Source organism: Sorex fumeus, unplaced genomic scaffold (genome assembly GCF_029834395.1).
Source record: "Sorex fumeus unplaced genomic scaffold, SorFum_2.1 ptg000073l, whole genome shotgun sequence".
In the NCBI taxonomy this organism is placed as follows: domain Eukaryota; kingdom Metazoa; phylum Chordata; class Mammalia; order Eulipotyphla; family Soricidae; genus Sorex; species Sorex fumeus.
This window is the reverse complement of record NW_026606130.1, coordinates 18459880-18486918: the sequence shown is the minus strand read 5'-3', so window position 1 is coordinate 18486918 and position 27039 is coordinate 18459880. Positions and strand designations below refer to the sequence as shown.

At 42.3% G+C, this 27039-nt stretch overlaps 1 protein-coding gene across 2 annotated transcripts in view; it reads right to left on the bottom strand.

The window, feature by feature from the left end:
* FGD1 (FYVE, RhoGEF and PH domain containing 1) overlaps positions 1 to 27039 on the bottom strand; it is a 44287-nt gene that overhangs the window by 3620 nt on the left and 13628 nt on the right. The window contains exons 2-13 of one of the 2 annotated variants that reach the window (XM_056129975.1): positions 25279 to 25452; positions 24886 to 25063; positions 24303 to 24759; positions 22915 to 23004; positions 21263 to 21411; positions 20339 to 20495; positions 20100 to 20238; positions 8964 to 9022; positions 8682 to 8828; positions 7670 to 7762; positions 7462 to 7541; positions 243 to 273 (exon numbers count right to left, since the gene is read on the bottom strand). In XM_056129975.1, coding sequence (XP_055985950.1) covers positions 243 to 273; positions 7462 to 7541; positions 7670 to 7762; positions 8682 to 8828; positions 8964 to 9022; positions 20100 to 20238; positions 20339 to 20495; positions 21263 to 21411; positions 22915 to 23004; positions 24303 to 24759; positions 24886 to 25063; positions 25279 to 25452 — 1754 coding nt within the window. The remainder of the gene's footprint in view (positions 1 to 242; positions 274 to 7461; positions 7542 to 7669; positions 7763 to 8681; positions 8829 to 8963; positions 9023 to 20099; positions 20239 to 20338; positions 20496 to 21262; positions 21412 to 22914; positions 23005 to 24302; positions 24760 to 24885; positions 25064 to 25278; positions 25453 to 27039) is intronic. The other variant, XM_056129976.1, reaches the window with a different exon arrangement.

Genomic DNA, 27039 nt, shown 5'->3' with positions numbered 1-27039 from the left:
GGGCCTAAAATTGTATGACTTAATTCACTAGGATCACCTCTCGGAGGAACCAGCTTTCCAAAGGAATTACATGTATCTGCTTAACCTCTGGATCCCAATTTTCTTAGCAGTAAAACAGAATGAAAACGTTTGTTAAAAAGCAAATATATAGGCCCATTCTGGTTGTAGGTTTCATAGGAGGTTCCACTAAGCCATAAACCTCTTAACACAACCCCTACCACAAAACCCTTCTTGTATGTTACCTGGACCCAGTCTTTCTTCTCTTCCTCAGTCCTTGGGGGAGGAGGGAAGAAAAAAATGTTAGGTTAGGCAGGGCAACCAAAAGCAAATGGATGACTAAAGTGCAGGTGTTTTGTAGTTTGATCCTCTACTCCTTCATGAATTACTCACAAGACCAGAGGCAAGTTATTTAACCTGTCTGAATTCATTTATTCAACAATTTATTCAACAATATTGTCTGGAACAATACCTTCCAGACCCTGGAGGAACTTAAGTCTCAGAGAAGACCTTACCCTCAAGGAGCTCATTGTCTAGTGGGAGGGACAATCCAGGAGGATCGGTGCTTCACAGAGTCAAAATACATCTGAGAAGTCCAGAGGAGACCTGCCCAGGCTGGATTTCGTATGGTAGCTGCTAAAGAAGATTTCTTCAAGGTGTTAGGTCTCAGAGAAGTATGGGTAAAGTATGTGTAAGTATGAAACATATAAAAAACCAGAAACAGTTCCCTGTTGCTACAGTGTTAAGTTGGAGGGAAAAAAGCTGATTTGTTATGTTTTTATTTGTAAAATAAAGGTAACAATTACCAATCTAGGTTGTTCTGAGTAGCAATCAGGTGTTAAGTGTTCAGGTCTTCGTTTCCAACTCCCCTGTTTGCCTGAAGTCTCCAGGGCCTCTTTGCCTTGGCACTGGGAAATGGAACCTAGCAGCTTATTGAACTCCCACCTGGCTTCTTCTAATCCCCCTTCACAGCCACATTCCTGATAGCAAAAGTACTTTTTTCAATAGGAAGGTTTCAGAACTAGTTCATGAAAAATTAAGAATGTGAGTTAATATTTAGCCATGTGAATATTCACTGCAATGCTATTTATTGTAGTGAAAAACTGGAAGCTGCAGATGAAAAAAAGAGAAATGATGCTTCATTACTGCCAGAGAACATTACTGATGAAGAAAGATGCTTGTAATGTTAAGTGAAAATAACGTATATAAAAATAAATGTGATTCAAGTGTTTACATTTGTCAAAAATCATGGTACCCCTTGCAGGTGGAGAGATAGTACAGTGAGTAGGGCCTTGCATGTGGTTTACCCTGGGTTTGATCCCTGCCATCCACTGTGGTCTCCCTCTGAGCCCACCAGGAGCGATCCCTGCATACAGAACCATGTTTAAGTCCAGAGCACTGCCAGGTGTGAACAAAACCAAAAAGTTAAGTTACCCTTAAGACCTGTGCATTTACTGAATAAAAAATTTACTTCAAGGAAAGGAGGATGGTCATTGGCACTGTTAAAAAATGTTCCTAGAATGGGACCTTGGGCTTAGTTTAAAGAACTGTAGTACAGGCCTTGCATGTGGAAACCTCAGGTTCAATCCCTGGTACCACATGCTCTCTAAAGTATTGCTGGGGATCCCCCACAACCAAAAAAGGGGAAAATTCCCCCCCACCATATTTGGTGCCATCACAGTGGTGTGTGTGAATGTCTTGGTTGATGCCTCAAGAACCGACAATGCCAAAAAAACATTAGATTTATATTAGGTTGTGTTGTTCTAAAGTCACTGTTTAGTTTGTAACTGTTATGATGAAACATACTGGTACTGGTGAATCTGAAATCACTGATGATAAAAGAAATGGGGAAATTGTTGTGAATCTCAAAGGCAGGTTAAATAAGTGTGGAGTGATCAGCCCCAATTTTGATGAGCAACACAAATATCTAGCAAAAACAAAATAACCTGTTCCCATCCAGTTTAGTTTTATTGTATGGACAATCTCAATTGGCATCACAGACTATGAAGAGGCAATATAAAACAAACCAGTGGGAAAATCCCAAGATTATTCTTTAGTAATGTAATATGAACATGCAAATAAGATGCCTAAATAGAAAAAATAGGGCAACGGTCAATAAATATTGAACTCTAGGTAATGATATGCATGTGAAACAAAGATCACTTGGTGATTGAAACCCAACCATGAATAGTTTTGAAACTGTATCTCATGGTGATTCAATTAAAAAAATCCAGAACCCAATCACTCTCATGCTCACGGCCAATCTCCATGGGCTCGAACAAGCCTCATCCATGAGTGAGTCTGTTAAAAAACTCAGGTATACAGGTTTTGTGACGAAATCTCCAGGCTCTCATGGAGTTGGAGGTGGGCGACTTCCCCACATTCCCCTGTTCTTCCAGGACCCTGGCAGTCCGCCCACAAACTACCTTTGGCACCGTATAAACTCATTAACCGACATATAAACTCATTAACCAGCCATGATCCAGAGACTCATAAATAAATTTTGGAAGAGGTCAACACGCTGCAGAGATGCCTCAGACCACAAGGTCACCATTCAGTTAAATTTTTTTTCAGTTAAATATTTAACCTCAGCTGTATCAACTTATTTAAAATTTTAGAATTACTGGAGGGTGTAGCAGTGTGACATCTCATACTCTATACTACCGATGTACCAGGAGTAGCACACATTGGATAGGATATAAGGTAGAAGGTAACCAATCTCAATTAAAAAAGTATCATCCCACAAGGCTCAGCCTGTAACCTTGTATAAGAGAATTCTTATAAGAGAATTCTCTTATACAAGGTTAGAAATCTCTGAAAGATTGTATTCATCTGGGGAACATAAAGCAATAAAATGGGAGACTAACACCCAGGAGTGGCCGAGATTAGTACCAGGAATTTTGCTCCATGACTTGGAGGCCAGCCACAAGTACTAGGGGAAAAGGAAGCTCAGATAGAGAAGAGAGCACCAAATAAAGGGTGTTGGGAGGATCCTCCCAGGGTGGGAGAAGCATGCTGAAAGTAGATTATAGACCAAACATGATTGCCACTCAGTGCCTCTCTTGCAAACCACAGGACCCAAAAGGAGAGAGAGAGAACAAAAGGGAATGCCCTGCCACAGAGGCAAGGTGGGATGGGGGGGATGGAGGTTGGGAGGGATGCTGGGACCGTGGTGGTGGAGGATGGGTGCTGGTGGAGGGATAGGTACTTGATCATTGTATAACTGAAACCTAATCACAAAAATGTTTAAGTCTATAACTGTACCTCATGGTGTTTCACTAATTAAAAAAAAAAGATGGAAACCCACAATATCAAAACTATAGGACTTATTTCAAAATTTCACCAATATGTCAGAAATCATTTCAGAGTTATATGACTCATCAACATTATTATTATACAGAATTTTCCAATGCATCATATGCTCTACAGAGAGGCTAATTAAAATAAACATTACTTAGAATAAAAAAAAGAAATCTGTTAGAAATCTCTTGTGTTAGAAATCTCTTATACAAGGGTTCAATGGCTCCAGAATGAGATGCAACAATCTTCACACACTTTTTTCTAAGAAAAACTTTTTTGATCATTTTTAGAGAATTATTCATAACCAATACAAAATAAATTATTTAGGGCCTGGTATTGGGGCAGGCTTGTGTGGTGGTTGGGAAAATTCAAAATAGAGTTGGTGGGTAAGGTGTAATTGTGGTGTTGGAATATTGAATTTAATAAATTATTGTGAACCTTATAAAAATAAAAATTTTAAAAAACCACAAAGATCATTTGGTATAGTGATGTCTGCAATTTAAACATCATTAAAATATCAAATGATGGATAAAAGCATAGATTTGTAACAAAGTATATATAGCAGTGTTAACATATGTAGAATCTGTGGTGGGTTTATGGGTGTTTACTGTACAAATCTTTTGTTTTGGGGCACACCCAGTGGTATTGTGGGCTTAGTCCTCGATATGCACTTAGAAATCACTCTTGATGGGCTGGGGGAACCATATAGGATGCCGGAATGAGCACAGGTCAGTCACATACATGGCAAATGACCTGTACAATCTTTACACTTCCCTATATTTCAGTATTTTCTGCAATAAAATATGGGGAAAATGTGTGTTTTATATGTGTGCATATGTATACATATGTGTGTAATAAATATACATCTGATAGAGAAAAGTCCTGAGAGGGTTTCTGCCAACATGTCAGTACTAGTTATCTCTGGGTGGAATTTTCTTTATTCTGATTGAGTTCTTTTAAAAATTATTTTGTGTTTTATAATTTCTCTGCAGTGAACAATGCTTTTCACTTTCAAAGTCACAATAGTATCTTTGGTGATGCATGCTAAACTACATAGGGACAAAGAATCCTATTCATAATTTACTTTAAAATGGCTCAACAAATGCTAAATGTGGCAAACTATCAATAATTGTTGATTCTTAAGTCAGTGGTCCTAAACCTTGTTACACAAATAAAATCACTCCTCAGGTTCAGGCTATGTCCCAGACAAACTAAATCAAAGTCTTGGGATATGTCCCAGACATCACCATTTTTTAAAACGCTCCCTAACCTATTCCAATGTATTGCTGTATATCAATTAAGAACCAGCTGGCTAAGAGGCAGGCATATGGGTGTCTGTTATATTTCTATTATTCTGGATATATGATATTTTTTTCATTATTTTTAAGGCAATATATATGTATACACATATATGTATATGTATAGCAAACCCGCCCCTCTGCCACTTGGAGGAGACTTCAAACTAGTTAGTTCTCTACAGCCTCCTCTTTCCCATTCTAGCAGACAACTGTCAAGCAGGCGGCTCTGCTGAAGCCTGGCTAGACACCCACATATGCCTTTCCCTGTAAGAGTCAGCCCTTTGATCTCCCTCCCTCTCTCTTCCTCTTTTCAGCTGCAGGCTTCAAAAATGCCCTGAGTCTCTTGGATTTTTCACACTCAACTCTCAGCTCAGCTAATGTCTCCCAGGAGAACCCTCTAGCCCATATTTCTCTTTCCCGCCTCCATGTGTAGTCTCAGAATAAAGGTTCTGACTTATTTTCTCAGTACTTTGCAGTATATCAGAAACAGGTCATCTACTGCTCTGAATTCATTCTTTGGCCCTGACCTTGATATCCTATCACTTGAATCCTCAGAAGACATCAAGAGCTCCAATCCCAGCTCTCTATTCCTTTCTAGCTAGGAGATCTTGAGCAAGGAACATAATTCTGTGCCTCAGATTCCTCTGTAAAATAGGATTGCTGGTAACAGTAGCTATTCAAAAGTTGTTTTAAGATTTCAGTTAGTTTAAATATCAATTGCTTAAGCTAACATTAACTTAAGTGGTCACTGTGCTGTTGGAATATTTTATGCATGAAACACTATCATTGACAGTACTATGGCTAGAGAGATAGTACAGCGAGTAAGAGACTTGCCTTGCATGCTCAAGGCCACTCTCCACACGTTCGGATGAGCCTCACAAATGAACCGGGAGAGGAACCTAGGTATGCGGGACCCGTGACTGAGATCAGGAGTGGGTCCGTGCTTGGATCAGGACTGGACCTCTTCCATTTAGATGCCCCATTTAAAAAAAATTTATTAGTGAAACACCATGAGGTACAGTTGTAGACTTAAAAATTTTTGTGCTTGGGTTTCAGTTATACAATCATCAAGTACCCATCCCTCCACCAGTGCCCATTTTCCACCGCCACGGGTCCCAGTATCCTTCCCACCCCCATTTCCCCCATCCCACCCTGCCTCTGTGGCAGGGCATTCCCTTTTCTCTCTCTCTCTCTCTCTCTCTCTCTCTCTCTCTCTCTCTCTCTCTCTCTCTCCTTTTGGGTGTTGTGGTTTGCAAAAGAGGCATTGAGTGGGATCCCCCATTTTCCAGTCACACCCATAAACTGCCCCTGGCGCCAAGTAATCTCATCAATGGCAAGATCCAGAGACTCTAAACCAAAGCTCCAGGAAGAGAGCAATGCAGTATTTCCTGTATTTCTCCCAAAAAGCCTCCGTCCCTCTTGGAAAGCCTGGCAAGCTACCGAGAGTATCTCGCCCGCATGACAGAGCCTGACAAACTACCCGTGATGTATTTGATATGACAAAAACAGTAACAATAATGGGCCTCATTCCCCTGACCCTGAAAGAGCCCCCAATACACCGTTGGGCTACGCTAGCACATGACACGGACAAATGGAGACGTTACTGGTGCCTGCTCGAGCAAATCGTGCAAATCGATGAGCAACAGGATGACAAGTGATACAAGTGATTGTGATGCATTAAATTTTTTAAAAACTAAAACAAGACCAGGGAGAAGTTCAAAGGGCTAGTGGGCTAGTGTATATGCATGGCAGAGGCCCAATTTTGATCCCTGGTATCACATGGTCCCCTGATCACCACAGGAAGTGACCTCGAAACACCAAGCAAGGAGCACCACCTTAGTACTACTATTGTGGCCCCCAAACCAGAATAAAATAGCTTAAAACAGTGCCTGTCTATGCTGGAGACATAGTAAAGCTGTAAGGCACTCAGGTGCTCAGAACATGGTACTACCCAGAGTCAAGACTAAGCTCTGTGCACTGCCCTTGTAGCCTCAAAACAAACAAAAAAGTGCCTTCACAAGACCAAATCTTTTTTTTTTTTTTTGTTCTGGGCACAGGCTTACTTCTTGCTCTATGCTCAGGAATTACTACTGGCGGTGCTCAGTGGTGCCTGCAATTGAACCACGGATAACTAACTGCACACAAGGCCTTAATCCCTGCACTATTTCTCTGCCACCAAGACTTCATTATATGTTAGATATTATAATCATCCAAATAGAGGCTAGCTCTAAAATCCACTTTGCTAAATTGTTGGGCATTATATGAAAAGCAACCAGGATAGCACAAATGCAATACATATAGAACGACTTTATAGATGCCCCAAAGTAACATTTTATCATAGTTATTTCTATATATATGCTAATATATGTACATATATCTGTTTTCTATGCATATACATATATATTCCTTTTGGTGGATAATTTAAAAATAAATTTTAGATATGGTGCTATTAAATGCTTGGCATGCCTATTGTGATAGCTGAAAGGAGCAATAATTCACCTTTTATCTAAGGCTCAGTTCACATTCAGGTTTTCCCTATTGTCTTATAAATGTCTTTTAGTGCTTATTTTTTTTTATCAAATTAGGCTCTCATCAATGAGTAAGAATTGATTTTGGTTAGCATTTTCTTAAATCTTTGAAATCTATAATACACCATTTGTGTTGCTCTTATTCATGTTCATATTAATATTCCATTCTTTCATCTCCTCTAATAAAATCCATCAGAAAAGCAAGCATTCATCTATGGTGAAATTTTTCTGTCATAACTTTGGAGCCATTCTTCCCTAGAGAGATAGGCTAGGCCTACAATCCTTCAGTGTATTCTTTCAGATACAACAAAGGACTGGAAGGAAGTAGAGGTAAATACCTGGCCTGGAGCTCCAGGGAGCGCTGCTTTCCTGACACCAGAAAGGTCCGAGGCAGATTGAGGTTGGAGCTTTCCTTTAGCTGAATGGAGAAAAAGGTACACTGAGTTCAAAAGGACCCTTCCCTCTCAGGGTCAGAGTAAGAATGCCTTTGCTCCTCATCACAAAGGTCCCACTTCAGGTCCCTCTTTCCCGCCTTCTGGTGCTTACCTCCATTCCATCTACATCAATGCGTGCCCGCACGCTAAACTTCTGGCCAAGGAGCCGCAGCCTGGGCACGCAGTAAAGGAGGCGGTCGTTGAACTAGGAAGAAAAAGGTTTGATACATATGTGTGGAAGATATGGGGTGGTTGGGGTTACACTTTTAGTCTTCATGGAATCTTCACTGCTTCAATATGTGGAAACAACATAGGCCAAAAGCCAGAGGAATCCTACAGGACATGGCACTTGGTCTTGTATATGCCAACTTTGATTCAATCTCCTGCGCTACATAAGGTCCCTAGAGTACCAACAGTACCAACAGGAGTGACCCCTGAATACAGAGCCAGGAGTAACTCCTGAGCACCACTAGGTGTGGCCCTACCCCGCAAAATAACATAGCCCCTATTGAGAACAAAGTTTGCAAAAAAAGCCTAGGTATGGGGAATCACTTCCGAGTTGGGTAGTCAGTTTTTTCTCAGTTAAATTAACTATAGAGGGGTCAGAGTTATTACAGCAGGTAAGGCACTTGCATGGGGCTGATCCAGCTTTGATCCCCAATACCACATATAGTTTCCCAAACCCCACCAGGAGTTATCCCTGAACACAGAGACAGGAGTAAGCCCTCAGCACTGCTGGGTGAGGCCCAAACCACGCCCCCTAACTCCTCCCCCCCGGCCCCATCCTAAACAGATGAAAAATTCCTAGTGTTGGGCCAGAGAGACAGTACAGGGGTTAAAGTGATTGGCTAGCATGTGGCTAATCCTGGTTTAATCCCCTGCATTGCAAATAGTCCCCTAAACACCACCAGGTGTGAACCAGGAACAGAGCCAGGATAACTCCTGAGCAGCTCTGGGTGTGGCCCAACTCCTTCACCCTATGCCACCCCAAATTTTTTGTGTAGTAGTGAAAATACAATGAGTTAATATGGAAGTGATCATTAAGAGGTAAATATAAAAAATGATCAGATTAATTTGTCAGTGAGGGAGCAGAGTCTACCCACAACCCCACACATAGCACCTACTAGTATGAGGTATCGGTCTTGAGTGGTCCCATTCTTGGCTGACAGCTTAAGGATATGGCCTTCTTTTATGAGCTCTTTGGTAGGGCTAACAATGTCTTCCTCACCCCCTAACAGCTCATACACTTTCAGCAGCTTGTGCATCCGTTCCTGGCAGGAGACAGCAAAAGGCAGGGTTGTGGTATTGGCCTCTTCTTAGATGTGTGTGAGTCATAAGTTCTCCCCAGAACAGAGATATCATAAGTAAGCAGTCACAGAAGGCAAGGGGCTAAAAGGGCCACTCACCATTTTGCGGATGGCAGCGTTAGAGTGTTCTGCTGCTGTGGCTATCAGCTCCAGAGACTCTACAGACAGACAGTGAGGAGTCAAATGAGATAGAAAAGAGGTTCTTGGAACTTTCTTTGCTTCCTGAATACCACTTTCTGGTTGACCACTACCTCCCCAGCTCAGAAAGCATAAGTCTCATAGATTCCATAGCAGTATCACTTAAAACAAGAAACTTTCAAAGCCACAATAACAGAATCAAAACACATGGAATAATTGTTAGTGAATAAGATGTAAACATAACAAGATTCACCCATATCTTTAAAAAATTCTGTTATTTTATTAATCAATGGTTTTATATTTTATCTCCTATTTTTTGGTTTTGGGACCACACCCAGCGATGATCAGGGCATAGGGATGCCAGGGATCAAACCCAGGTTGGTCATACATGGAAGGCAGGCACCTTTCCAATGCACTATCTCTCTGGCCCCGGAAAATACCCATATGTAACAAACTATACTGAAAGAAGGGATTATGCATCATTTCTGTTGCCCTCTTTTGATATGATTGAATTTTTCTATATTTCTTAGAGTGAATGTTACTTTTATAATAAATAATATAAAGGAACAAAGATACCCTTTGTCTCAACAATTATAGATATGTGAATCTATATAATTACTATGTATAAATACACTTTCATGAGCTGGGGAGATAGCTGAATGGGCTGAGCACATGCTTTGCATGAGGAAGGCCCAGGTTCAATCTCTGCCACCACTTGGTTGCCTGGGCACTGAAGGGAACAACCTTCAAGCTCAGAGACAGGAGTAGCCTACAGGTACTGCCAGGTGTGGCCACCGAACAAGAATAAACAAAACGAATATACTTCCATTGTTGTAGTTTATATAAAAGTGTCAAACCAGAGACAAAAGTTGTTCAAGAATGAATGTGCATTCATAAAATAATCAATCTTGATAACCTATGCTTTTGTAGGATTTTATAATCTGGGAAATGATTATGATGTTTTAAGGATACAAATGTAAAGAAAATGAACACAAATGTATATATACCAAAGGATCTCAATTTTACAAGTAGACATGTATTAAAAATACCAGAAAGAATCTATGTTTAAATGTTTCCCATGCGAGCCTTGTGGACAGCAGGTATGAGCCGGGGGACTGGGGGCGACTAAAACCTCATGGGAAGGGGGGTGTTTCAGTCCGCCCTTCACGCCCTACCGAGGCTACCAGTTGCCCCCCACGAGCGGCTCTCCAGCACGGCCACGACTCCAGAGCACAGAAACCAATTTCTTAACTATCTGACTTTCAGTAGAAATACTTCCAGGGTCAATAAGTAAAATAGCAGAAATCCAAAACCAACATATAATTCTTGAACCCAGCTGTAGAAAGCAAATCACTTCACAATGCTTTGTCAGCATGTCTGATTCGGGGGGGGGGGGGGTAAACTCTAAATAATAGTGGTGAATCTTTTATTGAAACAATGAATCTAATCAAAGCAGATAGAGTGTTAACTAGAATTCATCTGCCCCACAGGGACTGGGAGGGGTGGGAGGTGGGGTTTTATTGGGGTTCTTCATGGTAAAAAATAAGTTTTGGTAAAGGGAAATGTGCTTGATATTTGCATGACTGAGACCTAAACCTGAAAGCTTTGTAACCTTTCCCATGGTGATTCAATAAATAAATAAATAAATTTAAAAAAAAATGTTTCCCATGCTTATTTTATAGGGTATGGTATCAGAGATCATTTTCCCCCATATCTCGAATTTTCTGTAATTTCCATATTTCCTATAGTGACCAGGTATCACCAGAGGTAAAAATAGAAATAAATCTCTCGACATTTATATACATAAACAAATCACAGCTATAGCTGTACTGTTCCTGACCCTGTATAGTGCTGACTTTCCCACTTAGAAAATATAACTCTAAATATTTAGAGACCAAAGCAGTAGTAAAGTGGGTAAAGTGCTTGCCTTACATGTAGTCAACCCAAGTTCAATCCCTGGCACTCCATATGGTCCCCCCGAGTCCTGCCTGGACTGTTCCCTGGGCAAAGACTCAGGAAGTAAACATTGAGCACTGCCAAGTGTGGCCCAAAAACAAACAAACAAACAAACAAACAAACAAAAGCTATGCTGCCTATGCTGCTGGGCTAAGTTTAGAAGTTTTGCTAGCTAAAAGGGACTATGTACTGCTTTGTAGTACAGTTTGAGGTTGAGGAGGTTGATTTTTCCCATTTTCTTTTTCCCAAGAAATGCTTTAGCTATTCGTGGGTGCTTATTGTTCCATATGAATTTCAGGAGTGTTTGCTCCATTTCTTTAAAGAATGTCATGGGTATCCTTATAGGGATCACATTGAATTTGTAAAATGCTTTGGGGAATATTGCCATTTTGACAATGTTAATTCTCCAATCCATGAGCAGGGGATATCTTTCCATTTCCTCGTGCCCTCTTTTATTTCCTGAAGTAGCATTTTGTAGTTTTCTTTGTGAGGTCTTTTACGTCCTTAGTTAAGCTGATTCCTAGGTACTTGATTTTCTGAGGCATGATTATGAATGGGATTGCTTTTTACATGTCACTTTCTTCTCTCTCGTTATTTGCATATAGGAAAGCCATGGACTTTTGGGTATTGATTTTATAGCCTGCAACTTTACTATACAAGTCTATTGTTTCTAGGAGTTTCTTGGTAGAGGTTTTAGGGTTTTCTAAATATAGTATCATATCATCTGCAAATAGTGAGAACTTGATTTCTTCCTTTCCTATTGAATGCCCTTAATATCTTTTTCTTGTCTAAACGCTACTGCAAGTACTTCCACTACTATATTGAACAGAAATGGAGAGAGTGGACATCCTTGACTCATCCCTGATCTTAGAGGGAAGGCTCTTAGTTTTTCCCCAATGAGGATGATGCTTGCCATAGGTTTGTGGTAGATGGCTTTGACTATATTGAGGAAAGTCACTTCTATACCCATTTTGGCGAGGGTTTTCATCATAAATGGGTGGTGGATCTTGTCAAATGCTTTCTCTGCATCCATTGATATGATCATATGCTTTTTATCTTTTGTTGATATGATGGATTATTTTGATTGATTTCCAAATGTTAAGCCATCCTTGCATCCCTGGGATGAATCCCACTTGGTCGTGGTATATGATCTTAAAACAGCATGGTACTGGAACAAAGGCAGAGCCGCAGACCAATGGAACAGGGTTGAATATACTGACAACACCCCCTGACATATATGATCATCTAATCTTTGATAAGGGAGAAAGAAATGTTAAGTGGAGCTTTAAAGCCTCTTTAACAACTTGTGCTGGCAAAACTGGACAGCTACATGCAAAAAAAATGGGCTCAGAGCTCTACCTAACACCATGGTCAAGAGTAAAATCAAAATGGATTAAAGACCTCAACATCGGACCGGAATTCATAAGGTACATTGAAGACAAGGTTGGCAAAATCCTCCACGACATTGAAGCTAATGGCATCTTCAAAGATGACACGCCACTGGCCAAGCAAGTGAAAACAGAGATAAACATATGGGACTATCTTAAACTAAGAAGCTTCTGCACCTCAAAAGAAACAGTGACCAAAATACAAAGACAGTTTACAGAATGGGAAAAGACATTCACCCAATACCCATTTGATAAGGGGTTGATATCAAGGATATATATACAAAGCACTGGTTGAACTCCACAAGAAGAAAACGTCCAACCCCATCAAAAAATGGGGAGACGAAATGAACAGAAACTTTCTTGTAGAAGAAACCTGAATGGCTAAAAGGTACATGAGAAAATGCTCTACATCACTAATCATCTGGGAGATGCAGATCAAAACGACAATGAGATATCATCTCACACCACAGAGACTGACCCACATCCAAAAGAAGAAAAGCAACTGGTGCTGGTGTGGATGTGGCGAGAACGGGACCCTCCTTCACTGCTGGTGGGAATGCCGACTGGTTCAGCCGTTTTGGAAAACAGTATGGACGATTCTCAAAAAATTAGAAATCGAGCTTCCATTTGACCCAGCAATACCACTCCTGGGAATATATCCTGGAGAGGCAAAAAAGTGCAGTCGAAATTACATCTGCACTTGTATGTTCATTGCTGCACTGTTCACAGTAGCCAAAATCTGGGAAAAAAACCTGAGTGCCCGAGAACAGGTGACTGGTTAAAGAAACTTTGTTACATCTACACAATGGAATACTATGCAGCTCTTAGACGAGATGAAGTCATGAAATTTGCATACAAGTGGTTCTACATGGAAAGTATCATGCTAAGTGAAATGAGTCAGAAAGAGAGGGAAAGACAGAAAGACTGCACTCATCTGGGTAACAGAATAAAGTAACAGAATGGGAGATGAACACCCAAAATAGTTGAGATAAGTACCGGAAGGTCTGCTCCATGGCTTGGAAACTGGCATCAGGTGCTGGGGAATAAGGCAGCTCAGGTAGATAAAAGAATACCAAGTAAAGGGTGTTTGGAGGATTTGCTCGGGATGTGAGATGTGTGCTGAAAGTAGACTATAGACCGAACACGATGGCCACTCAATACCTCTACTGCAAACCACAACACCCTAAAGGAAAGAGAGAGCAAAAGGGAATGTCCTGCCACAGAGGCGGGGCGGAATGAGGGGAGATGGGTGGGTGTGAGGGCTACTGGGATCATTGGTGGTAGAGAATGGGCACTGGTGGAGGGATCATTGTATAACTGTTATCCAAGCACGAAAGTCTACAACTATACCTCATGGTGTTTCACTAATAAAAAACAAACAAAAAACCCAAAAAGACAAGATTCATGTGTTAGTAAGTAAATCCAGAATTTATGACATAACACAAGTAATAAAATTCCAATAATTTTAATTAAAAAATAAAATAAAAGGTACTATGTAAAGTTGTCCTGTGTGGGGTATAGATGGGCACTTCCAAAAGTCCAGTGTGTGAAGATTCTGCCTGGGAATTCAGTATGGGTTGCCAGTCTAGGCTTTCATTAAGTAGTTTACCGTGGGAATGTAATTTGGGAAGTTTGGTGTTCAAGCTTGATTTAGATGTTTTGGAGGTACTGGTTTGGAATTGGCAGTGTAGGATCTTAATTCAAAGACCAGTCTTAGGCTCAGGGCAGGCATTAAAGCTAGGAATTACCCAAACTTGGCCAACTTAAGTGGTCAGTCTAATGCCATGCTCCATAACTGAGTTTAGGATATAGGTATTGAGAAGTTGATCTGAAAAACCAAAGATATGATTCAGTGGGGCTCAGATCTAGAGGTACTAGAGGTTCTGCTGGGAGATTTTATTCTAAGAGGGTAAAAAAGGGGAAGTCATCTTAATATCTTAAACTGGAGATGCTGAGCTCTAGCTGGCTTTGATTCAGAAATTCTTATTCTAAGCATATCAGAACATCAGATTGAGGAGTATATTAAGGAAGTTTCACCTGTAAGTTCAGTAGGCTAAGCTTAGGATACGACATTCATTTCTGTAGACTCAGGGTAAGGAATTATGGTACATAAAAAAAGAACTCAGGTTTAGTAGACTAATTTGGGGCTGATTTTACTTTTTTGCCATACCTGGCAGCAGTCAGGGTTTATTTCTGTTTTTTGTTTGTTTGTTTTGCTTTTTGGGTCAGACCCAGCGATGCACAGGGGTTACTCCTGGCGGTGCTCAGGGGACCATGTGGGATGCTGGGAATCGAATCCAGGTCGGCCGCATGCAAGGCAAACGCCCCACCCGCTGTACTATCACTCCAGCCCCAGGGTTTATTTCTGGCTCTGCATCCAGGGATAACTCCTTGCAGACATGGGGGACTATATGGGATGCCAGGAATCAAACCCAGGTCACCTACATTCAAGACAAATGCCCTACCTGTTGTGCTACCACACTAACCCCTTGGGGAGTTAGAATGGCAGTTAGAAGGCAGTCAGAGTGGAGGGTTTAGCCAGGAAATTGAATAATTAAAGAGAGCTAACATGTATTAGCCTTTACTGTGTCTAAAAGCTTTACCTTCATTATCTCATCTAAAATAGGTTTCATTATAATCCCAGTTTTATACATAAGTAAACTACGACCCACAGGCTAAACAACTTGTCAAGTGATGTGTAAGTAGTAAAATGGACTCTATCCAGATCAGATAGTTCTAGAAACTCTCTGGGGGTCTAGTTGAGGGAGGTCATTTGGGGAATTGCAGTTTGAGACTGTCATACTAGGGACTCAGGTAGGGAGGTAAGACTGCAGAATGCAGTCCTGGAAGCTCAATATGAACATGGGATTCTCTAGAGTTCCTGTGCACTAAATGGGGAAATGAGACTAGAGGCTTTTCTGGGGACTCCAATTAGAGGACATAAAGTTTCAACAATCACTGTGTCTGTGAGATGTCCTCAGATTTTAGTATGAACTCAGTCTTCATTCTCATGAACCCATCCTGAGAATCTCAGTATGTGAATTCACGTCTGGGAAGCAGAATGGGGTGACCTCAGGCAGTGGGATTCTTTCTGCAAGTTGAGGCTGGGAAGATCAGACGAAGTTTAGGGACTGGAGAGTATAACTCAGTGGCAGAATACATCTATGACACCCTGGGTTCAATCTTCATACTTAGATCCTGATATAGGTAACTCAGTTTGGAGGACAAATTAGGGCATTATTAGGCTTAGCATTCAGTGAGTGGAAGAGAAAATAGATCCTGAGTCTGGGAGACTTGGGCTACGGAAATTATAATCTGGAGACTATTTGGAGCTCAATTCAGGCAGCTCAGTCTCAGTACTTGGGTTTCACAATAGAGTGTGGTTCACAATCCAGCCTGGAGGTTCAATGGTATTGGTCTGTGGAATGGATCTGGAGAGTTGTTTTGGGGGGGCTCAAGCAAGAAGTCTTGGTCTGGGGGACAATAAATGGGGATACTTTGGCTACTCAGTTTGGTAATACCCATCTACAGAATGGTGGCCGAGGAGTTTGTACTGGAGGAATTTCCTTCTCGGACTTCAAGTTGAGTGCTTTGATACTGAGAGTTGAGGATAGGGAGAGCATTCTAGAGGGTTATTCTGGTGACTTAATTTGAGAAAACTGGTGTGAGGGGTGAGGGGCTGGAGTGAAGGTAGTCTTCTGGGCTGGTCCCCTGAGAACCACCAGGAGTATTCCTGAGCATCACCAGGTGTGGCTCCAAAACAAGCAATAAAAAAATAAAATCAGCCCCAAATGAGTTTACTATGCTCGGGTTCTTTTTTGTACCATTCTTAAACTTAGTGTGGGGGAATCTATGAATGAGACTTCAGAGTGGTTCAGTCTGAGGCTTCAGATTGGAGATGTTAGTCCATGGGCTCATCCCAGAGACTCAGCATGGAGGCTGCTTCTAGAGAATTAGGCTATGTAACACATCCTGACATCTGAATAGGAGCATTCCCTTGGGGAAGGAATGTTCTTATTATATGGTGTTTTTCAACTCTGAAACTTTATAGGGTTTTGTTTCTTTCCAGGGGTTGAGGCTTGGTAGCAAAGAACGCCATCTAATTGGAAGGAGAGGGCTCATTTTGGGAAGTAGACATAACAATGAACACAACTGTCCAATTCTGATTCTTGTGATTTTCAAGACCCAACATTCTCTGTCTTTCCTCTTGCTACTTTAGGGCTTATCCTCTTAAGTCTCCATTGCTGATTCCATCTCACTTAGCTCTGGCCCTGTCCACTTTTCTTGTTCATTTACACCTTATATACTTAGTATTTGTGGCCTGCTCCTTGTCTTTGGTTTTTGTTTTGTTTTTGTTTTGGGACCACGCCTGGAAAAGCTCAGTGATGACTCCTGGCTTTGCACTCTGGATCATTCCTGGAGGTGCTCACGGGACCATGTGGGATGCTGGGAATAACAGAACCCAGTTGGCCAAGTGCAAGACAAGCACCCTACCAGCAGTACTATCTCTCATGCCCATTATCCTGTTTGTGACTTTGAATGCTATGTGCCAATGACACCTAAATCTCCATTCCTGGGATTCTATTTTTTTTGTGGGAGGTCTTACCCAGCAGTACTTAGGGACTACTCCTGTTTTGTTGCTTGGGAATACTCAGGCAACCTGGTAATACTCAAGATCTAACATGCCATCTGGCAGCTTACTTTAAACATGTCCAAAATCAAAGTTCATCTCAGGAATCATAACCACCAGCCCCCAATCTGCAAGTCATTTTTGACTTTCTCCCCAAGCCACACTAGTGTTTTCAGTCTGACTTCCAAGTATAATATGTCTTCATTGACATTTCTCACTACTTATATTAATACCATCCTCGATCAAGCCAACTTTTATCACTTGTGTTATTTTTTCTTACTTAGATTAATGTGAAAGGCATCAAACTTGTTTTTTGGCTCCCTTTCTGCTCCCCAAGTTATCCTGATCAAAACCTTTCCATGCAGAGGTAGAGCAATAGTACAGCAGGTAGGGCACTTGCCTTGTGTACAACTGACAGAGATTCAAGCCCTGGCACCCCATATGATCCCATAAGTACCACCAGGAGTGATTCCTGAGCACAGAGCCAGGAGTAAGTTCTGAGCATCGTCAGGTGTGACCAAAACACAAATAAATCAAAAAACCCATTTCCCCTTTCCGTGGCAGGTCTTTATTCCTCTGAGTACTAACCTATGGACCATTTCTTGCATGTGTGATAAACTTTATTTTTTAATATTTAATTTTTTATTGATTGAGATTTTTTGGTTTACAATATAACTAATATTGTTTTTTCATGCATATAATTTCAACAAGGTATGGTAAATTTTAGTGAGTTTTCTTTCACTACTCTCAAAAGCAATTAAGAAAACAAGCACATAAACAGAAAAACAACCCCCAAAAGTTTCCCAAACTTTCCCAGGCCTATCCACTCCAAATAAAATCCCTTCCCTTAGAAGATACAGAAATATTTTTCTCACATGTGAGACTTATAGACTCACAGCAAACAAAAGTCCAAAGGCAACATAATGGGGAAAATGTTTCACACAAATAGATTGTGGGTCGGTGGTTGAGAGGAAGGATGTTGGAATCCTTGAGGAAGGTATGTGGGTACAATGGTGATGGGTGTTATGTTGGAATTATGTGCATGAGAAGCCATTATTAACAGTAGCACTGTCCTCCCATTGTTTATCGATTTGCTCGAGTGGGCACTGATAACATCTCCATTGTGAGATTTGTTGTTACTGTTTTTGGCATATCGAATATATCATGGGTAGCTTGCCAGGCTTTTCCATGTGGGCGGAATATTCTCAGTAGCTTGCTGGGCTTTCAAGAGGGGTAGAGGAATCGAACCCGGATCAGCTACGTGCAAGGCAAACACCCTACCCGCTATGCTTATTAACAGTATTTTCAATAAATCTCAAAAAATTAAATCATTTTTCTTATCTTAGCCTTCTAAGTGCTGCTGCTCTCCTGGAGCAAGGGAGAGAGCTCAATGGGTTAAACATATGCTTTTCATGCAGGAAGCAATCTCTAGCCCACATGGTTCTCTGAGCAATAAAGTATCTCTCAAAACAAATAAAAGTGTTGCTTCTTTCTCTTTAACCCTATCTACCATTCTACCATACTTAGGTTATGGTTAGGTAACAATAGATCTCTTGTTGGTCTAAAGTAGGGCCAGAGAGGTCTAAAGTAGGGCCAGAGAGATAGTATAGTTGGAAGGGCACTTGCTTTGCATGCGGGCTGGCCTGGTTTCAATCCCCAGTACCACATAGGGTACCCTAAGCTTGGCCAGGAGTGATCCCAAGGTGAAGAGCCAGGAATACCCTGAGCACTACCAGGTGTAGTCCAAAAAGTAAAAAACAAATAAAAATGTGCAAAGTGCTACTCCTGTCACCATTCCATTCAAATTAAGAACTCCATATCTATGGTTACCTCCCAAAAGGTGCTCCCAAAAGGATGTGTGTTACTCCTTTCTATTCATATTTTACTTAAATATTTTGCCATTTAGAGAGACAGCCCAATTTAAAGTCACTGTCATATTCACACTCCATATTCTCTGAATCACAAATAACACTTACCTAATGTTCTAATGTATATGTATTAATTTTATTTATTGTCTACTTTTCAGACTCAATCACCTCCAGAGATTAAAAATCTTATCTGTCTTTTTCACCTCTCTATCCTCTGTACCTAAGGACATAGCTGTAATATAAATTAAGAGATAAATGAAAATGAAACTCTGAGGAAAGTTGGGGAGGCTCTAGAGAATTCTCTCTGACTCATACTGGAAGAATCAGAATAAAACCACTTCTGGTGGTTCATTATATGAGAACTCAGTCTAGAGAGATCCAAATCTCAAGCGGGCCCAGTAACGTCTCCATTGTGAGACTTCTTGGGAGGAGATAATATGGGGCTCAGTCTGGGTGCTCAGCTTTTTTGTTTGTGGACCACACCCAGCTATGCTCAGGGCTTACCCCTGGCTCTGTGCTCAGTGATCATACCTGGTGGACTTGAACTCTGGTCGGCCACCAAGCAAGGCAAGTGCCCTACCCGCTGTATTGCTCTGGCCTTGGGTGCTCTGTCCAGATTTGAGGATCGTCTGGGAGGTTCATTTGGGGTAGTGACTAGCAGACATGAGTAAACCTCTAAACATGGCAGAGGGGAAGTCAGGGCTTCATTAAGTCTTTCTGGGAGATCAACTGTGGATATCAGTAGAGAGGACTGAGCCTGGTGAAATCTGAGCTCTCAGCCTAGTGGTTCAGGTTCAAAAGGGCTTTAGGTTCATTTTCTTTTTGGATCTGGAACAACTTCAAGATTGCCCAATAAGCACATTCTCACTACCCTACTCCTTTATTCCCTACTTCCTAAATAAAACTATTAAATTTCATTATAAAACAAGTTGAGGGAATAAGTACATTGAGGTCTTAATCTCAGGAGTGAATGGCTCCCTGTGGGGAATAATCCTGGCAGTTCCCTCAAATTCTGAAGTTCCAGTTGATAAATAATGACAGGAGACTCATCTGAATATTCAGTCTGGGTGATCAGGTAGAAATAGCAACATGGAACTGGGGAAAAAATGAATATGGAGGTTCATCCTAAGTCTCACTCCAGAACATCAATGTGGTCAGTATGGAGTTACTTTGTAATTCAGGATCTCAATTATGTGACAATGGAAAGTTGTTCTAGTGAGTTAAGTCTTGACCGCACCCAGATATGTGCACTTACTTTGAGCATCCTTGCTGTCTGGGGAGCCATGGGGTAACTTTAACAGATAATCTTTGAGAAGCAGCTCATAGCGGGGGATGCGCTGCACAGGTTCCAGCATGTGGTGCTGCAATGTCAGGTTGCCACAGGCTTCCTCCTTCTATGACAGAAAGAAACACAGGGTTCATATCTGGCTCAGGAATGCCTACTGAATCTCTAGAAACCTCACCCCTCACTCCCCATTCAGTTTCACTGCTTACCTGAACCTCATGGATAATCACTTTAAACTGTGTGGAGCGTTCTGTCCAGGTATTCACCAGCTCCACAGCCCGGTCAAAGTTCTTCACATACTCGCCATACATCTTGAGGAAGGGTGCAAGCTTCTGCAAGATGTCTCCAATGCGTGGGTAGCGGTCCCTGGTGTACAGCAGTGGTTGACATGGTCCTGCCAATCCTTGTCTCCCAGTATCTCTACCCCTTTTGTCTCTCATTTCAGTCCTGGAATATACCTCTCAGCTAGTCTATTCCTTCATAAATACTATCTAGTTTCAATTATTGTCCAGTTAGGCCAAGAGGCTCAGCATGAGCTGGTGTACCACTCACCCCAACTCTGCCTTGTTTGGACATCAGGAATGACAAGTTTTGTAATCCCTGCCCTCCCTTTACTGCAAAGGCCACTTCAATTGTTGATTACTGACACTGTACTGGATAATTCTGTGGACACAAATGAATCACACTCTGTCAAGCTTTAAAAGGGTGACTGCCAGGGGCTGGAGTGATAGTACAGCGGGTAGGGCATTTGCCTTGCACGTGGCAAACCCAGTTCAATCCCCGGCATCCCAAATGGTTTCCCCAGTACCACCAGGAGTAATTTCTGAGTGCAGAGCCAGGTAACTCCTGAGAATCGCTGGGTGTGACCCAAAACGCAAAAATAAGGGTGACTGCCAGGCATAAGTGCTCTACCCCTCCACATGGAGCCACTCCACCCCACCACATGGAGCCAGGAGTAGCCCCTGAACACCTCTAAGTGTGTCCCAGAAACCAAAAAGAGGATAAACTGGAAGAGGAGAGTCTCAAACTTAGGCTTATTCTTTTGTTAAAGGCATAGAGGAGAACAGGCAGAAATGAACCCTAGTACACACACAGCCCTGAACTTGGTAGGCAAGTGAACAGGAGCCTCTCACCATTCCTCCATACGTTTCTCTAGCTCAGGCAGTAGGAATTGCTGGTGGAAGCAGTAGATGGAGCAGATGTTAGAGAAGATGCCATGGACAACATCAGCTGGGAAAGAACTGCGGTTTCGAGCTTCTTCCAGTAGCCGGGCACAAAATACCTGTGGGAGAGGGGCAGGAGGGTTAAGTTAACTTGGACCTTGGCTAAAGAAAAAGCAGTTTGCAGGTTAGGGAAGTGTTTCTGCATAGATCTGTAAACTCCGGGGTCAACATTAGGCATGAGACTGAGGAGATAGGTAAGGAATCAAGTTTCTATATTTTCAAACTTATATGTGGGGTTGTACTATACATTGTCAAAGTTAGGACCTGGGAGAGGCATTAGAAGTTAAGATCAAGGTCAAGGGCAGAATTAGATTCATGGTCAGAAAGGTTGTAATTAGATGCATTCTTTTAACAAATATTTCTGTGTGGGGAGGGCTGGAGCGATAGCACAGCGGTAGGGCGTTTGCCTTGCACGCAGCCAGCCCGGCCAAGTCGGGTTCGATTCCTTCACCCATCTTGGAGAGCCTGGCAAGCTACCAAGAGTATCTCGCCTGCACAGCAAAGTCAGGCATGCTACCCATGACGTGTTCAATATGCCAAACACAGTAAGAACAAGTCTCAAAATGGAGACGTTACTGGGCCCGCTTGAACAAATTGATGAACAAAGGGAGAACAGTGTTTGTTTGTTTGTTTGTTTTCTGTGTGAGGAAATTGTCCCCCTAACGTTAGCCCCAAGATTGGGATAGTCCTCTAGGCAAAACATTTTAGGTCTTTTACAATATGATCAGCAAGTAAAATGTGCCTAGAAAAGAATACAGGGCAAGCAAAAATGTACCCAAGAAAGAACAGAACAAAACAATTTTGGATCTTCTAGATGTACAGGGTAATATAGGCAAACATAGAACATGAAACTGTCTGGACTTTACTCTTTACTTTAAGGATGCCTACTGATTGACTATGTGAAATACGCCACTCTCTGCTCTTCAGATGCACACTGAATTCCGATGTGCTTAATAATTCTTCTTACTTTCTCTGTCAACTTAAACAATAACTCGTGTTAGGAATGGGGGTGAAGGGGCAATATTGTATGAAAAAATGTCATGCCATGAGCTCACCAGGCAACCCTAAAACTTGGGACAACCCTTGTGTTTGTCTCCTTGTATGTCTGTTTTTCTCATTCTCTGCAACTGATACATACTGGATGGAGGTCGAAGGCACCAATCCAAATGGCTTCAGACTTTTCTGAGTATGTCTATTGTATGCCAGGTACTGCCACCAAGGCTAGGATAGAATCATGAACTAAGCAGGCAAATACCTTCAGGTATTCTAGTGAATTTGGGGCCAAGAACAGAGCTAGAATGAGGTTCAGGCTCTGGTGTTTAGCCTGGCACAAATTGAGGATCTGAATAAGAGCTGCAGTCAGGACTGGTTTGGTTTTGGTTTTCCAGGGATTAGGAATGAAGATACAAAGATCAAACCTGAGGTCATAGAGTTGGCGTCATGGATAGATAATGTCAGATAAGGGTTTTTTCACTTCTAGATTTTAGTCCTAATAGTGAAATGCTAGGTTCCAGGTAAAATGCTAGGTCCCAGGACCCCAGAACCCCTGAGAGATCATTCACCTGATCCAGGAGATGGAGCCTAGAAACATAGGCCTTCTCAGTTTGCAGGAGTTCATTGGCAATGTGGAACACCTTCTGTTGCACGGTCAACTAGAAAGGAGAAGAGGCAACCACCAACCCATTATATTATACCCTAACCCTCACTCAGGTCCCATGTTTCTCAAGCAACTTTAATGTTATATAGCCCGATTCTACCCTGAGATAACCATATCTCCATTTCTAAACTCATAAGTCCTTTTATTATCACCCTTCACCTCCCATTGTTTGATACACCTCACTTCTAAGGCATGCCTTCATTCACCCAACCATTCAGTATAATGTAATGGTTATGTATGTGGGCTGGGAAATCAGACTTCCTGGGCTCAGATCTGAGCTCTGCCATTCATTAGCCTTTGTGCATTGTGTAACAGCTCGATATTTAAGTTCACTTATTCACAAATACAGATAATAATAGGATCTACAGGCACATGTAATTGAGACAAATAATTTGATATAAATAAAACATAGCAAACTACAGGTTAAAAGTCTATAAATGCCAGTTAGTTATTAATTCATCCTCTCAGTTCATTGTCAGCAAAGATTTGGGTATGAGGAAAACATGAAAAAATAAAAGTGTATAAACATATCACTGTTGGTAATTTACTATTCATTACACATATATTAGTTGAGTCTCTGGTCTGAGCCACAATATTTGAGTTGGGTTCTGGTGGAAAAGTTGGAAAAATGCCATTGGAATCAGTGTTTTGCTACCAGGGCACAGAAACAGGTTTCTGCTGCCAACATGTTCATCTCCACAGTCTCAAGTCTCTGGATGTCACTAGCTTCTATGCTTCTCCAGAGGCATGCCATTAGGAAATCTCTATGAATGTGGAAATAAGGAAATTGAGACTTGTGGGAAACTGAGATGCTTAAGACAAAAGTGGGAAGAAAATTGTCCAATGTCACAGAGCTATGGAGTAATGGGTTTTTTTTTATATGAAACAAGACTTTAAATTAGATTCCTAATTCTGGGGAATTAGGAATCAAATCTCCAAATTCAAATCTTCAATTCAAATCTTCAAGATTTGATAAACTGAGGTAAAGCATAAGGATCTCTGATAAAAGAACAACTTTCCTGGTGGGCACTTAGAACTGTGAATTCTGGTAGTCACAGTGATGGTGCCAGGTGGAATGAAGTGGGGGACTGCTACTTTTATATTTAGTATGAGAACACCAAAGAGGATATATATATATATATATATATATATATATATATATATATGTTATCCACAAAATAGAAACAAAACCCCATTTCAAGATACACTGGGTTAGAGGCAGAACCAAGCATAAAAAGCCAGGCTCCTGGTTTCTCCACATGAAACTGCCTCTTGGTATACATGAATCAGTACCTCCACAGACTCCTGTCTCTCCATCAGAGGCACTGAGATTTCTCTGTCCTTTTCCTCCTCATCCTCCTCCTCCTCCTCCTCCTCATCGTCCTCTTCCTCCAGGTCACTATCAACCTCTTGGGAGCTGGGCCGGTGGGGATCAGCTAAAGCAACAGGGGCACTGGCCAGGGCAGGGGGCCCAGGGCAGAGGCTGTGGCCGGGGGGACCATCATCACTGACAAAGCAGGTCTCCTCACTGTTGGATGGCGAGCTGATGCTGTCAATGCCGCTGTCCCGGTTGGGCACCTTCTCACCATCCCGTGGCCCAGGAGCCAACAGGAATAGGCAGCGGGAGGCCTCACCCTCGGAGAGCTGGGGCACTGGTGGCTGCAGAGGTGGTTGTGGCAATATGGCTGGTTCTGTGGAACCTGGGCTGGGTCCAGGGGCTGGCCTATCCAAGGCAACAATCACAGGTTCTCTGAGGTGGGTGATGAACACACATGAAAACAAAGTATCAGCTTGACTTGAAGGACTGTCTTATAACCATTCTCCTTGTTTCAAGCCCACTCTCACCCCAACAGGGTCCTCCAGGGACCAGACTCACCTTTCAAATTTCTCAATCAGTGAGGATACCGCTGCAGAACTGGGGCTGACCTCTGCTCTGGAGGCCAGACCCTTGGTCACTCGGGGATCTGCAGGCAATGGTCGTGATGGTGGAGGGGGGATAGGCTCAGGTGCAGGGGACAGCCGGGGCATCTGCAGGTAGCTGGGCTTTGGGGGCACTGAAAAGATGAACAAAGAGGAATCCCAATAAGATGTGTCTGGAGGTGACTGTCATGGCCAGACCATATGTCTCTGCACAACTTCCCAGTCTGCACCTTTGTCTAAGCAGGTAAAGAAAAGGCCTGGGGTGAGATTATAGTATGTGTACATTATCTGGCCAGTGTTCTGGGACCCTTCTCTGGCCATTTTTCTGCTTCTTTCTGAAACCACTTACCCTGTGGCTTTGGGCCTGGCGCCCGCTTCAATGGTGAAGGACGCTGGCTAGGGGTCTCAGTGGGAGGTCCTGGGTCAGAGCGAAGGCGCTGGGGACCTTCTGGATGAGGCTCAATGCTCTGACCAGGGTCCAAGGACAAACTTTTAACCAGGATTCGGTTTCCCTGGTGCAACCCTGCAGAAAGAGAGAAACTGGGTGTGAAGCAACTGACTTTGCCCTCAAAGGGACTGGGGAGCAGCAAGTCTAGAGTGTCAGGTTTGGGGCTGGAGCAATAGTACAGCAGGTACTTGCATGTAGCTGACCTCGGTTCAATCCCCGACATTTCATATGGTCCCCATATGGTCCCTCAACACCACCAGGAGTAATTCCTAAGTGCAGAGACAGGAGTAACCCCTAAGCATTGCTGAGTGTGACCCCCCAAAAAATAGTTTCAGATTTCCCTGAGTCCTTTTTGTGATCAGACTAACCTTCTGGGAAATCCCTGGAGATCCAGGACCGGGACTGTGGCTGACTGTTCTGACCAACAGACAAAGAGTTTTCTGTGATTAGAACATTGATAGTGTGCATGTCATTGGGCATTATTACTAGGGAATGTGAGTAGTCTGGGATGGGATCAGGCATCCTACATTTTGTGGATGTGTTTTTAGCTATTGTTTCTATAGCTCCAGTGGATACAGAAGCCTAAACTTCTTTTTTTTTTTTTGCTTTTTGGGTCACACCTGGCAATGCACAGGGGTTACTCCTGGCTCTGCATTCAGGTATTACTACTGGCAATGTTCAGGGGACAATATGGGTTGCTGGGAATTGAACCCAGGTCAGCAAACACCCTACCCACTGTGTTATTGCTCCAGCCCCTAAACTTTATTTCTTAATGCCCCTGAATATATCTGGAATTTCTTGTCTACAATTTTATACAATTGCATGTATCTAAATACTGATAAAGTTGTGAGTGAAGTTTCACTTCTTAAAATCCCAGCTTCCCTTAATCAAGACTACCATACTGTACTTCGGGCTGGAACGATAGCACAGTGTGTAGGGCGCTTGCCTTGCACGTAGCCAACATGGCCGACCCAAGTTCAATTCCTCTGCCCCTCTCAGAGAGCCTGGCAAGCTACCGAGAGTATCTCGCCCGCACGGCAAAGCCTGGCAAGCTACCTGTGACGTGTATTCGATATGCCAAACACAGTAACAACCAAGTCTCACAATGGAGACGTTACTGGGCCCGCTCGAGCAAATCGATGAACAACGGGAGGACCGTGATCCCATACTGTACTTCACATCCATATCCATAAACACCCAGCTCTCAGAGTACAGGTCACAGGAATGCTGAAAGTAGACTATAGACCGAACATGATTGCCACTCAACTCCTCTTTTGCAAACCACAGCACCCAAAAGGAGAGAGAGAACAAAAGGGGATTCCCTGCCACAGAGGCAGGATGGGAGGGGGGTATGGGGGATGGGAGGGATACTAGGATCAGTGGTGGTGGAGAATGGGCACTGGTGGAGGGATGGGTACTCGATCATTGTATAACTGAAACCCAAGCACAAAAAATTTGTAAATCTACAACTGTACCTCATGGTGTTTCACTACTAAAAATTAAAAACAACAATAACAAAAAAAAAACAAGCAATGAGGCTGGAGAAATAGCTCAATGAGGTGAGCACATGCTTAGTCTGTAGGAGGCTCTGTTCAATGCTCAGCACTGCCTGGTCCCCCAGAACTGAAGGAATGAATTCCATGAATTGAGACAAGAATACCA